The sequence below is a fragment of the Anabrus simplex genome, chromosome 8 (assembly GCF_040414725.1).
Source record: "Anabrus simplex isolate iqAnaSimp1 chromosome 8, ASM4041472v1, whole genome shotgun sequence".
Taxonomy (NCBI): domain Eukaryota; kingdom Metazoa; phylum Arthropoda; class Insecta; order Orthoptera; family Tettigoniidae; genus Anabrus; species Anabrus simplex.
Window position 1 is genome coordinate 42,155,032 of NC_090272.1, and position 14,882 is coordinate 42,169,913.

Below are 14,882 nucleotides of genomic sequence, written 5' to 3' on the forward strand. Positions count from 1 at the left end.
ACATACCTATGTCAAAACTTGAGATTATCACCATGGACTCGTGTGTCTTGTGATAAGTGGCCAAAGTATCCTTGACGCAGCTCATTGTCATCCAGCTGCGCAACGAATTCCAAGCTTACGAGGTGGTACATTGCAGGGTTTACTATCCCTTCAGAAAATAATTGGACACATTATTCTCTCTCCTGATACGCGTACCAAACTCCGACTTCTGTTTGAACTACAAGCTATTCATGAATGGCATACGGATGGTATGCGACCCGTATACCTGTGGTCTGCGAGGTCATGTATCTATTCGAGTGAGACCATACCTCGTCTGTGAATCGCGTCATGAATTATCTGGAACCAACGGAAATATTCCACTTTTTTAGCCTTATCAGACTCCTGAGCTCATGAACTGCTGCTGGCTTCGGCTTTAATTTCTTCGTAGATCTTTGATACATCGAATACGTGTTTCCACTCTCTTATAACAGACGTCTTGATGACTTACTGGGTGAACACTGAAGGCTGTCTTGAATATTCCTAACATCCGCCTGCAGGGTGGACGAAGCAGTGCTTAACGGTTTCACTCATAATATTTCCAGTTGTTTCCAATTTGCGTACCATCGCCATTGTTGTGTCCCTGTCTGGACGATCGCGAATATCGTATGCGCTTTGCGTCGCTATGACCGAATTTGATAACTAGTAGTTCTTCCACAGGAAAAATGCTTCAAGGATTTAAGTTTGTTATGATGAAAAATAATAATATCTGCCACCTCGCAACACATGAATGAGACTCTAAGATCTCCCGCGCTATTTCCAAGGAAAATGAAACATTTTGATGCATGGCTGTTCAATTGATAGACTAAAGAAAAGCATGAGTTTTACATGAATCACTCTGAGTAATAAGTAGAATAGTCTGTATACATACTTTCTCTATACTTACCGACAATTTTAACCTTTTCATGTCTCGATCGATGCAAAACTTCCCTATCAGCTGGCCAATATTACCGCCAGCAGTCCCCACTTGTAGCGCAGACATCCAGGCGTGCTATGTACGGAACAGCACATTGTTAGGTCCCCTGTGTCTATTGTTTATTCACTACCCAAAGTTGGTTTCCTTTGTGTCTCTCGCAGGCGGTTATTGCTATTAGATGTGTGTGGAGGTTGTGTTGTGATCGTTAGCCAGCTACTCCGTTCCAGCGTTCGGCAGGAGGAAACAACATTCCTCTTAAAGACGAGGCCGTACGAGTTCTTTAATGCAGCTGGCGAAGTTAAGTTTCACAACAAATATTCTTGTTCTGTATTCCACATTGTGTACTTTACAGCTTTCATGTACTTGTGTTTTTATTACGCGTGGGTTGCTAATGGAATCTTGAGTGTGAGTGGGGAAGCAAAGGAGGTCTGGGAGAGTGCGAGTTTAAGTTGGGTGACGGCAGCGCGTTCTATCGTTCTCTCATTTCCTCGTTAACGACCGGCGACTCAAACTTCAGTAACTACCACCCCGCTGACAGTTCCAGATATAGGACTGTCTACAGTCGCCTCTGCTGTGACCAATAGCAGATGGCTCTTGACCAATATCAAGCTTGCTTTGTCAGTGGCAGTCCACATGGAGTACTTCAAAAGCGTGCCGGTCTTGAAGCCGGTTCACTTGTCAGGTTTCCAGTGTTGAACAGCTGTACGCAGTTCTGTCCAGTCTCGCTGCTCGCTCTCTGTGGCCAACCATCAACTGTTATTCCAATTGTCCTCCAACCTAACCTAACATTAAAATAATCGTTCTGACAGCTAGCTAAGGAGGGAGGGCTTACTGTAGTGCAGTTGCTGACAAGTGGAAAATCTGGCAACTCCAAGTGGACAGCGAGCTCATCTCCATGGCGCCCTCAGTGGGACCGCCCTCGTTGCCATGGCAACCAAACCCGAGGGCAGGCAGTAAACTGATCCTCCTTGCGCTGGCTGTCATAACACTTATTTTAAAGTTAGGACCATGCGGTGTTAGGTGGAGAGTTGACAAAGCTGTAGCTCGAGCTAGGGAAATCCTGGCAGTCCGAGGCCACAGCCGGCCGGTTAGGCTTCAAAAGCGTGCCGGTCGTTAACGAGGAAATTACAAGACAAATACCTTCCACTATGGTTACAATCTGAATTAATGAAGTATGCCGTAAGACAAGCAAAAGGAGTTTGGGGCCGTAAGCCCCCAGTTCATGACCGCAATCTATCAGTGAGCTGATGTTGAATTGCAGTAGAGTATTCTACCTTCCACTGTGGAGAACAGCTGAATTATTGAACATATCTCTCCTCTAACAGCTACTCCACGTAATATTTCCATCATGTAAACGTCTTTACTCTGTTAATAAAGGTGATCAGCGGATAGTGAAGTTCTGCACTCGACCGGAGACCACTCACTGCGGGATCAGATACTAGGGAAGAAATTCACATCAATACTTAATATCACTTTATTTATCTCAACATGACTACTGAAGGTGACGAAGGGGCTGTGAACAAAAACAACATCAATACAGTTGGGTTGCATTCAGCCTCTTGCAAGTATAGACTTCCTGCCTTATCTTTGGTATATTCTGCAGTAACGTACGTCACTATTGCGATGCCGTTATGCCATTTGCTCCGAGAACATCCTGAACAAATTCTATATTATGTTCTCCCCTTTTGAATGTTTCAACACCGTGTTTCCTCGAACACACTATGTTGTTCTCAATGGTGTCTTAATATTATTACTAAACAAGCAGACTGTGGAAAGACACAAGTGGCTAAATGCTCGCCTTCTGGCCCGACTGTGAACAAAATTAAGTACGTAGGAACTTAAAGTACAATGATCACATGTCAACATAACATGCAGGTACCGAACATCGATTATTTCATACACACCTAGTAATAATTATAGAAACTCGATCCTACTGAGCTAGACTTCAATAATACAACACGCACATCGTCGAGATTAATTAGTATTATTGTAATGTTATCTATTGCTATTATTTCCATATATATTATTAATATTTAATTATTAGAATATTGAAATATAATCACCAAATTATCTGTATATATCTACACCAGATGTCGACTGAAAAACCTCGTTACTTTGATGCCGTAATCGTCTGGTTACTTTCCACTTCCGTTGCTGTGATTAACACTTTCTTGAGCTGTGGCGTGTTTATCGATGTTCAGGTTTAATGTCTATCACCTTTACTTGGGAATAATGTCATAAATACGTTATGCACCTTCGATGCAAATCGTTGTCTGAAAGGCTGACTTCGGTTAACGGAGGTACACATGAAGCTCTTAACGCCACGTTGATCACGCGTTAGCAAAACGCACTTGACGTACACATACAAGCTATTGCGGAGTCAGTTACCAATGGACGAAGCAGAGGTTATGTGTCTTTGACTATTTTATCGTGGCTAAAAGAAACAGGGGAATATTAGGTGCATCCCATTTTATGAGATGAAGTAACTAACGGCATGTTCATAACCTTTTACCCAAAATGAAGGGAATGTGAAACGAAATTCTTTAACAACTTTAGAATGTCTATTAAATCATTTGAATATCGTCAGTGGAAAAACAAACCCTCTTATGTAACAATGCTCTTCCTATCCATTATTCTTCTTAAGACTGGTCAGGCCTCCCAGCCATATACAGTATTGATACGCAGTGCATCAAAACAATGGTAGTTGTGTTCATTTTCCTATGCAGGGATGTAATGGAAAATGAACGTTATGTTCATTATATCGCAGGAGTGCGTAAATACGCCACGCTAACACACAGTCCTACAGTACTGTAAAGTTCATTTGCCTTTACACACATGCACAGGAAAATCAACACAACGAAAATTGTTCTGATGGACTGGATATCCATATGAAGCTGGGAGGCGCGACCAGTCTTAAGGAGAATAATCGACAGGAAGAGCTTGGTGACATATGCGGTTTTGTTTCTTATATGACGACACATTCTGACGATATTTTACCAAGTAGATACATGAATTCTGAAGGATTCCATTTAGCAGAATAAAAACTCGCAATCCCTTCGAGGAAAGTGTCGCCTACTTCAAAATTAATTATTACATCCGAATGAACAATTTATAATTAATAGTAATTGAACAAGAAAACTTAATTTCTTGGGAAAGAAATTAATTGATGATTTCATTGTGAAGAGGATTTTGCTGGTGAGGAGAGTGTGGCGCACAAACTTCTGCTTCTGTATTAAGTTATCGTCAGCATCACTAAATATTTCAACGTGTTCTTCCCAAGACTACTTCTTCAGTACTCTGTTCGTATATTGCGGGCATTCCATGTTCCAAACTGCTCGTATTTTCTGAATTTCATAGAGAAGCAAGTACGTATCATCGTATTGCCTGCCCACAACGAAACCACGCGCTCACCTGAACGGACTAATTCAATCCCGTGTACCTAATAACGCTCGTCGAATGTGCCATAGTAGCGGAAACCTCGAGACGCTTTGCGACAAACGCTGGCCAAAAGCGTGCGTCTGAATGTGTATTCATTGATGTAGTCCTGTGTACTTCATGAGGCGCGTCAAGAATCACGCGTTACCATACGCTTCATGTGTACATAGCCTAGAAGATGCTCCATTCATTGTGAGCATTATGCCCTTGTCCAGCGTGGTGTCTACGAGTCTTGCTGCAACATGGGAGTGTGGGAGTGTCGCGGACTGTGTTTCTCCTCCCTCTCCCGCTCATGATCACTGCTCCTGCACTCCAACATGAGATCATGCTTGGCAGTAGGCAGGAGCAGGTCCTCGTTTCAAACAGACGAGCGATCCACTGTGGCATACTGGCAAGCGGCCAATCCAGTGGCCGAGTTGGACCGAGACACTGAGGGACTCACGGGCGAGTAAGTGCTCACGAAGCCTGAGGAGTGCTGCTTGGCCTTGAGACGCAGACTGGCGATGCTGGAAGACATGGCGCTGCATGACTCGCTGGTGCGGTGATGGTACATGCTGTACGGTGTGGTGGGAGCAGCATAAGGACATGCCGGACCCGACACGCCCCCACCAGGAGCAGTAACACCGCCCATGGATCCCGGCAACATCGAGGTGGTTCCCGAGCTCATGGAAGCGGCGGCCGCAACTGATGTCGCTGCAGCGTTGAAGCAGTTGACGGGACTCTGGTGATGGTTGGTGGGCACCACACTTCCGAGAGGATTCACAGACCAGGGAAAGCTCTTGGTGCCCAACGGGCTCGGCACTTTGGACGCCCAGTTGTTGTAGGACGAGTAGGAGGAATACAGCGAGTCCGTGTCAGTGAAAGGCTGCATCAAGCCATTGAACTGTGTCCCGAAGCCGTTCTTGAAGTCTGCTGCCGCTGCTGCGGCAGCGTTCATTGCGTTCCGCTCCCGCTTCCGCCACTTGGCTCGCCTGTTCTTGAACCACACCTGCAACATAAACAACCATAAAATATTATAACATCTGAAATATTACACATGTCGGTACGCTAACAAGGATATGATGCAAGAGTTTCTCACACAATGTATGGACAGACCTAAAAGAATAGTTATAGAAACTAAAAAGTTTGAAAACATTAAACGCAGTGCCATGTCCTGACAAAGGGCACTGAATGTGTTGTCGAGGAGAATCTCTACGGAACATTCAGCTAAGAATGATAATGGTTCCAGGGCAGTATATCGTGCTGTCGGGACAAAACCTCCTATGTGAAATATTTTAGCTTAGAACTTTGACCGGTAAGGTTGTGTCATCTAAGATACAATATCGTGTGAATACCGTCAAGGCATTCTCGCTCTTCATATGTATGTGCTGCGGGTCAGTATATCTCCAAAACTACGAGGTTTTGTCCCGGCAACGACGATAGTTCCACAACTGTGCGTATCTCTTGATACAGCGATCAGAAGCTGGGGAGTTAACAGCCTTTATTTATACAACCAACTATAGCATGGAATGTTTGCAATAGCGATATATAGAATGTAAGAATAAGGTAAGCCAAGCTTCCTCGCACGATGGAGAAGAAAATATGTTATATGGACATGGGTCCGCAAACGCTTTGTTTCCACTTAGAACTCATTTTCTACAACTCTGCATAGCCTAAGTCAGTACATTAATTATGGGAAACACACAGGAACATAACGTACCAGCATACCACAGGAAATGTTCAAAATGCCCTCCGTTAACATTGGCACATGAATCAACCGGCGTCGCAATTAATCCCGGATGCGCTGATGTATCCCTTCTGTTCTGTTCTGCTCTGTTAACCGTCACGTTCTGAAAACCATGCCACTTTCTTCCCTCTTCCCGACTCCTACCCATGTGTCAGGCACTGCTAAAGTGGCTGAAAACGTAAACGAGTCGCGTTGAGATAAAAATATAAAATAAATTATTAAACGTCTAAGGAAAGATGTAAAGTGCTACAAATATAGCGCCGTTTATTGTGTTTGGCGAACGGCAAATATATCAGGCGTGAGTGATGCTTATATGTAACTTATATACCAGGTGGCCCTCCAGCCCCATACTTTCTACTTATAAGTGTCCCGCATGCACTAGTGATGAACGGGATGTCTAATCGCTGGTTTAGAAAGGAGCGCTACAAGGTGGTATGTTTCGGATGTGAAACAAATCATGTTACCACACACGTTCTGTATCGGGGGCATTTGTAATTATGTCGAAAATGCCGAAAATAAAGTATAATAACTCATTAATGTATACATGTACAGACAATTACCAATCTACCAATTAGTAATTGCAACTCTGTTCAGTAGCGTGGTGAAATACACCTAGAGAAGGCAGACGGCTGTTTGGAAACTCCTGCGCGTACCGTCTGCGAGCTTCGGCTGCATTCCGACCAGATTCTCCGTAGGCTAAAATTATGTCTGTATGTTCGTCGTTCCTAAACGTGCCAGCTTTTGTCGATATATTCAGAACAACTGAAGTACTGCTGTACCGAATACCAGCCTACGACTATTTGTTCGAATGCCAGGCTTACTAGCGCATTAGATGGGTAGCGCTGAGGAAGATCCAGCGAGCGGCCGTCCGGTTGTTATCTCTTCGTATTCTGACGTAACTAACCTGCAGGCTGAAATACGCTTGCGAAAATCAGATGCTAGGCATCCCATTCATCACCAGTGCATGCGGGACACTTATAATAAAAAGTACGGGGCTGACGAGCCACCTGATATATAATCCATTATTTAAGAAACTGTCCCTCAACGGGTTTGCCGTAAGACACAGTATTGTAAAAATGGTATGTCTTCGAATATAAATGGTTCATTAAAATAAGCACGGACCCACTGATGGTCGCCTCGGCAATCGTGGGTAGGTAGCATTCCTTGAGGGCAAACTTCTTCCACAACTCGGCCATCATCCGCGGTATGGTATCCCTTGCACACACTAACAATCCGTAAACGGCGACGCAGTTTACATTATCTTTCTACGCGATGATTAATTGGATACTGGAACGTAGATTGCCTGGGGAAATGCAAACCACCGACAATAATGCGAACTTGCAAAACAAATGTATCATTTGGAGACAGCACTGTACCACTCGTTCGTTCAAATCTTCGGCCAAGTCCTCTTCAGGATCAACAATAATAGTAAAAGCTGTTGATATGAAAAGCAAGCTTGATGGAGATCCATTGTTGAAAGCAAGGGCTGGCTAGTTAGGCTTAGTTCTACGTTTAAGTTTCGTCATGGTAGTGTTATAATAATTGGACATATCGGGTAATAAACTGATTGCGGATATTACACATTGTTTCCTTATGTTATTGTATTAAGTTATACGTCACGTCCTCAGTTCCATCCCCTCACAGAGGATTCCTTGTAGGTCTACTCTACAGAATTCAAAATAGACCTCAATTGTATTCTTAAATCAGATAAAGGAAACTAGAGATGGGTGGCACAAAACTCTTCACGTGAAGACGTATCATATATAGGGTGGTCGTAAACAACGTGAATCGAGTATATGAGCGTTAGAACGTTGGTCATACTGATAGGTAATTTGAACAAATTATGTCGATATCTCGTACCATTGTCATTTTATCAGCTGCTGAAGTTAGCCAATCATATCGTTTCGTGGGCGAATTCAAATGGGCTTTACGAGGCGGTGTTGCTAGATCTGCAAGTAGCTTGGTCGGGCTGGGGAGTCATGCCGAGAAATGAGCATCAAACACGAACACACACTGGGTTTCAGCCAATGCCACCGTAGCGTGCTTGCTATGAGGCAGGGAGGTCCTTCTGCTATTGGCGCTCTCAAGCTGGTCATAAGTCACGTGCAGATTTAGCAATACCGCCCCGCAAAGCCCATCTGAAGTCGCCCACCAAGCGATCTGACTAGCTAACTTAAGCAGCTGATAAAATTACACACACGGTAATTGCGGTAGAGTTGCCGCACTTGTTATACTTTTTGTTATACATCCGGAGATTTTTTTAAACATTGTTGAAAATTGATACACTATAATTTGAAAGTATTTACAATGGATCAGAGATGAGCAAAATATTGGTATTTGAACATAAATGGGGAAAGGGAAAGAATAATAGAATTGTTGCATCAGCGGTGTCTCTCCCTAAAACCCGGTGTAGATGCCGACTTTGTTCGGGAGAGATGCCGCAAGTAAAATAATCAAGAGCAAAATCAAACGTGAGCTAATTCCTTCAACATTAATATCACTGATTATTAGAACATACTATAAGACAATTTTATCTATACAATTTAATAATCATTCAATGGTAAAAAATCTAACTAATTATTCACAACATTAAATTAATAAAATTTTAATTTCAATTCCTATATGCAATGTATTCTTCTGTTATATAAGGGAAATATCAAGATCATTACGTAATACTTACCAGTATGACCAACGCTCTAACGATCACATACCCGGTTACCGTTGCTTGCCCCATCCTGTATACGAACCCACTTTGATCTAGGGCCTATAGGTAGTCGGACATAGGAAACAAAATCAAAATAAACTTCCAGTGTTTCTATGATGCTTTTAGTAGCAACTGAAAAATCAAATTGGTCATACTTGCTCTTTGTCTGTATACTGTATAACTCCAACATGTGCTTGATTGTATTCACGAGTGGAGATATAGTGTCTTCAGAAGCCAAGAAACAGAGGAGAAATAGCAAAGGAAGCTGCAACTAGCTGGTATGATTCTAAATTACGCAAAGTGATATTTCAAACAGACTTAATGACACCGAACGAAAGCTTAAATGCACAGTTTCTTATTCCTCTGAAATAATATATTTTACATTCCAAAATTAATAATAAAACCCTTATTGCAACCAAACGGCCATACCACTCATTCCCCAGTTAAAAGTTTCTTAAGAGATTCCGTTCAGCGGTTGCTCTTCAGTGAGTGGTATCTCTCACACGGGTGATCTTCTTCTTCTTTTTCTAACGCTTTTCCCACACATGTGGGGTCAAGGGTGCGAACTGTGTCACACATATGTGGATTTGGCCATGTTTTAGACCGGATGCCCTTCCTGACGGCAACCCTACATGGGGGGATGTACAGTACAGTAATCACTATTGCGTGTTTCTGTGCTGATTGGTAGTGTAGTGTGTTGTGTGAATATGAAGAGGAATGTGTTGGGACAAACACAAACACCCAGTCTAAGGGCCAGAAGAATTTATCAGAGGCGATTAAAATTCCAGTACTGGCCGGGAATCGAACCCGGGACCCTCTGAACCTAAGGCCCTCAACGCTGATCACCATTCAGCCAATGAGTCGGACATCTCTCACTCGGATTTGACATCTAATAAATATACATTCTGGCCCTGGTTCATGAAACGTTTAGACTGGCACAGTTTTTGATGGAATCCATGTACAGAGAGCCTTAGGAAGACATGCTTCATTTCGTAGCCATCTTGTGCCCTTTCTTTATTGGATCTGCTTATTATAAACATCAGCCAGTCTAAGGGTATGAAGTTCAGCGAAGGAGACAATATTTCAGGCACCGATGTCCTTATGTGCGGCAACGATCAATTAGAATTTTTGACCCCGTATCGACTGACCCGACCTTCCAGGTAACTTAAAATACGTTCACCAGGCATATAGAGAAGGCTGTACTGCACCCATTAAGGCTGTATATGAAATTAAAACTTTAGAGAAACTATATCTAGAAACTATCTCTATCGATGCCTTTTTTTTAAAAACCTCGTACATCGCAATGCTCTTCCTTCCCATCATATTCCTTAACAGAGGTCACGCCTCCCAGCTACATATTGCACCCGCCCACCTCCTGAGTCCCAGACTAGCATTTATCTCAGGGGTGATCAGTTCGAAAACGATAAAAAAAATTATATAAAGAAAATCAAAAAAATATATATCGGCGCATCAAATGAACACAGGGATGAACGGGGCATGCAAATTTAAGGTTACGGGGGACGACTCATTCATGGATACAAATTTTTGACTCCACAATAGAACTGGGAAGTGACAACTTAAATTCCATGGGCATACTGGACTAACTACAATGAAAAGATATGGAAACTGTTTCCTATTGAAATTGCAATGAAGAGCAATTTATTCACTTATTTTGCATACTACACATGATGACAATTTTACATTGGGACACTTTAATCCTGAAAAATAAATGACATAATACTTGGATTTTACCTCACTACTCTGGTAGTGTAAAACATCTGGTGAATTCGCCCCAATTGGTTACTGGGGATCGAATTCACATCCGTATGATTGGACGTTTCACCGCTGGAGATCTTCTTTCGGAGACGAAGGCACGACAGTAACTTTTTACTGTCGTCTCCTCGTTCCGTTTGGACATGAGACACTTCCGGTATGTACATTCTGGTGAGCCGGACACCCACCGTAGAAAATGTTATCGCCTCGAAAAAACGGGAATTTATAATACGGACAAACTCTAGCCTATTATTTCCAGATTCACAAACACACCAGGTAGAGTTCATTAACTCAAAAGCTACTTTAATATTTACACTTGTCAATACGACAAGACGTACGGAAAGGTTCACTACTATGCTCTGACCCTGAAAACATGTGCCGTCCGTGGGTTATTTACGTATCTACCGCTATCTCCCCGTGAAAACCCAACATGTGGTTCGGAGCAGTTCGACACAGGATGACTGTCCCTAGCATATCCTCCTATGATTATTAAATAATATCATTACCATTCTTTATCTCATCATTATCATATTCTTTGACTACCATCAATTAATTTTATTATTATCATTAATTTCAATTATAATCCTGTATTTGATTATTATCATTTGTCATCCGGGATGATTATATGCCAACCCTTGCCGACGTTTCAAACGAAGGGTCGTTCTTCCTCGTAATTTATCCGCACAATATAATGATCAGCTTCCTCTTAAATATTTTATTATTATTATTATTATTATTATTATTATTATTATTATTATTATTATTATTATATTCGTAACAATGAATCATCGCCCATTAAATATCTTAATTTCCTTTCATCATAATTATTATTCTCAAATTACTATTGCAAGTTCTTTATCTTATGCCCCTTCAACTTTATTATTATTATTATTATTATTATTATTATTATTATTATTATTAACATTATTATTAATAGTGGAAATCGTGATTATTGTAACCCGTAATCATCCTCGCTGTAATACTTCAACTTCTCGCTCTTATTATTTTCATCAAAACAAAAAGTAGCTTCATTGGTTATTCTTCTTCTCCTTCTTCAAATATTTTATTTATTATTATTATTATTAGTTAAAAATCTCAAATCTTTCATTTCAACTCCCAACATTATTATGTCCAAAATATAAAAAAAGTAAATTCTTCAAAAACAAAAAAAGTAGCTTAGTTTTTATTTATTATTATTATTAATTAAAAAAAATAATTTCGCCTGTTACACGGTAGTCCACTCTTAATATGTTTAACGCATAACCCCTTTTACAATTCCGATTTATCCTGGCACTAAGCACTTGATTTAAGACAAGATTCACTTGGAGTATGATTATTGTTATTATTATTATTAAAAATGGAAAGATGATATTTTAATTTCCACTCTTTAGAATTTAGTCACATATGTTAAATCCCGTTATGAACCACTAAGATCTGCTTTATATTGGTCGGGACAACACGGTATTCGGGACCGTACCTTCAATTTCGTACTGCCTTTAATTTTATATGGGGTCACCTGTCCTCCCAAGACACATCTCACAACCTATGGCACATCGCGGCTGGGCAAATACCTCCAATGCCGGCGATTGCTAAACTATTCCTTCAAATTTGAAGTCCATTTCCTTTCATCGGAACTCTTCAAACATTTAATTCATAAAATAATCCTCGGTGCGTGGATTATACCACTAATAACACCGGCATATGCATTTATATCATCTTAGGCCTTGAGATTCGTCTATTTCATCATTACAAACAATACGGCTCAATTTATTTCACGCCGGATATTCGTCCCTCATGACTTCCAACTCTAAATATGGGCTCAAATCATTCTGGGCTTTTAACATATCGTGACCATTCTAATTCACGTGCCTATATCGCTTTTAAACAAAATTGTAATGGTTAAATTAAAGTCCAAAAACGTAAAATCAAAAATTTACGTAAAATCAAACTGACTACGCGAATGAAAGTCTTTAACGCTACATGTCATCTCCACATTGATTATTATATTTGCACTGGCTAACTCGCGAAACACCGTCATTATTATTATTATTATACTTTAACTTGCACACGCCCAAATATTATTATTAATTTACTTTCCTTTGTCAACTCAAAACATGATTATTATTTCTATATTAATGACCTTCCGTACGCAACACAAATTTTTTTTATATCCTCTGGCACTTTCATAATCTGGCTGTTTGGTAGAAAATATTCCTAATTAAATTACAAATGATCACCGCAGTGATTGAAAATCAAATAAATGGGTTAGCACAAAAAAAGATTTTAACACTTGAAATGAACCTAAGTCAAAGTATTACAAACAGCATGCATTAATTGAAGGAAATATATCCCATATTTACATTATATACAACAAACATATACTCAAATTAATTAATCTAACCCATTATTACGTTAATATAAATTAGTTCGTCCGTCTAACAAAAAAAGAAAATCATGGACTCGGGAGGCGGACCATGTTAAGTAACCATAATTAAGTTACACTGAACCCCGTTTAGTCGCGATAACATCCCCCAGATATCAAAATTGTGTACTCATTCCTATGTAGAATTCCATTGTCTCGTAGCAGATGAGATATAGGCCTTACGGCCCCATGGTGATCTACTCGTCCATCATGTCGCACAATACAAATTTAACACCATAAAACACTTCTGGGTGACTACCCATGATTAATACCTTATTACACTATTTTACACAAGAATACTAATAACAACAAAAAAACAACACTTATAGGTGCTCCTAGACCCCTGACACTCGCACAATATACTCTTCATATACGCCCGAAACACACGTCGTGACACATTACGACGAAATGTCGTTCATTTGAACCGGCGCGTATTGCGTCTTCAACCGGCACTTCCTGGTTTATTTCTAAGCTGTCTTGATAATCGCCTAGCTCCTATGGTTCCCTGCTAGGATAGTTATTCACCGTCTATCTTGAGGTGTTTACTTCAGGCTCCGCACACTGCCTTCCAAAGGTACTATCGGCGTTCCGTTAGTTATTTATTATTTAATCACATGACATTGATTAAATTCAACATACAGTTGTACTGATTAGTTACACTCGGTACTATGGATAATTTCACTGTTCGTATTCATTCTCCTAATAATTCACGCACTTTCAGCTTTAACTGACTTCGAATGCGTCCCGAGGTACTGACTTACAGAGTCAACGTGTCAGAGTCTCAACTACTTCATAGACTGACACGACTGGTGACCGATAACGACTGGTGACTGGTAAGAACTGAGTGATGTGAGGTTCCACACTGGACTTTTATGGACGATATGATTTCCCGCCGGGGTCATCCGCGGTCAGCTCCTGGAGAGGGGGGTTGGTTATCCTAAATCGGCATATGCAGGCGGATTTGGATCTCTTGCTTTATCCTACTTAATACACTGGCGATACATATTCATGTGTCGTATTCTGAACTCATATCGTTCGGTGATCATGGAAATATCACTTAATTTCTGTCCTCCACCTTTCGCGCGCTAACTCGGCGTCCCTGATGGCGTGCTCATCTCGACCAATGGCGAGATAGCGTGGGTCATTTCCACGAATTCATTACTTTAATTTATTACGATTACAATTAATCAACATGGGAACGATATCACAAAAATCCCCTCTATTCAATTATGTGGTTGGAATAATTTAATTATTGTTATCGGAGAAGCTAACTGGAGTTCACTCTGAGTTTTTCTTATGTTGGTTTATCTGCGGGCCTATGATAAATTTTCTCATTGGTCAACACCGCTTCGGTTAGTTTGAAATCTCTTCCTTGTAACGTTGACAACACCAAATGCCTCGGGCGTGGAAAAACTGGCACGTCACATTCTCGGTATTGGTGATACATCCGCTCGCCCTTGGTCCGAAATATATACTCTTTCACTTCCTCGAAGTCATTACTTCGTTGTTGTGAGCTCTAGCTTTAATCCTCTTATCTTCTGGCCAAGAAACATTTTCCCCTTAATGACAAGCTTACACTGTGGCGACGGACAGTCGCGATATGTCTAGCTCATGTCGAAATTATCCCGTCCACACAAAACTGACACTGTATTCATTTAATATTCCTTTATATCTGTATTTCTCATATCAAAATCAAATCATGAAACTAGGGCCTATCTCATCAGGGTACAATATTTATATGCAGTCCATCAGAATAATTGTCGTTGCTTTCATTTTCCTATGCTAATGTGTAATGGAAAATGGACCTTACCATACCGTATTGTATGGGTGTTGTTCGCATGGCGAATTTACGTAGGCCCTACTCCCACAG

The 14,882-nt window shown here is 40.9% G+C and overlaps 1 protein-coding gene across 2 annotated transcripts in view; it reads right to left on the minus strand.

Annotated features, from left to right (window-relative positions):
- Window positions 1-2,420: 2,420 nt before the first annotated feature.
- Window positions 2,421-14,882, minus strand: part of Ptx1 (pituitary homeobox homolog Ptx1) — a 335,671-nt gene continuing 323,209 nt past the window's right edge. For both annotated transcript variants that reach the window (XM_067152853.2, XM_067152852.2), the window contains one exon: window positions 2,421-5,375. In XM_067152853.2, the coding sequence (XP_067008954.1) occupies window positions 4,746-5,375 (630 nt within the window). In that variant the 3' untranslated portion in view covers window positions 2,421-4,745. The remainder of the gene's footprint in view (window positions 5,376-14,882) is intronic.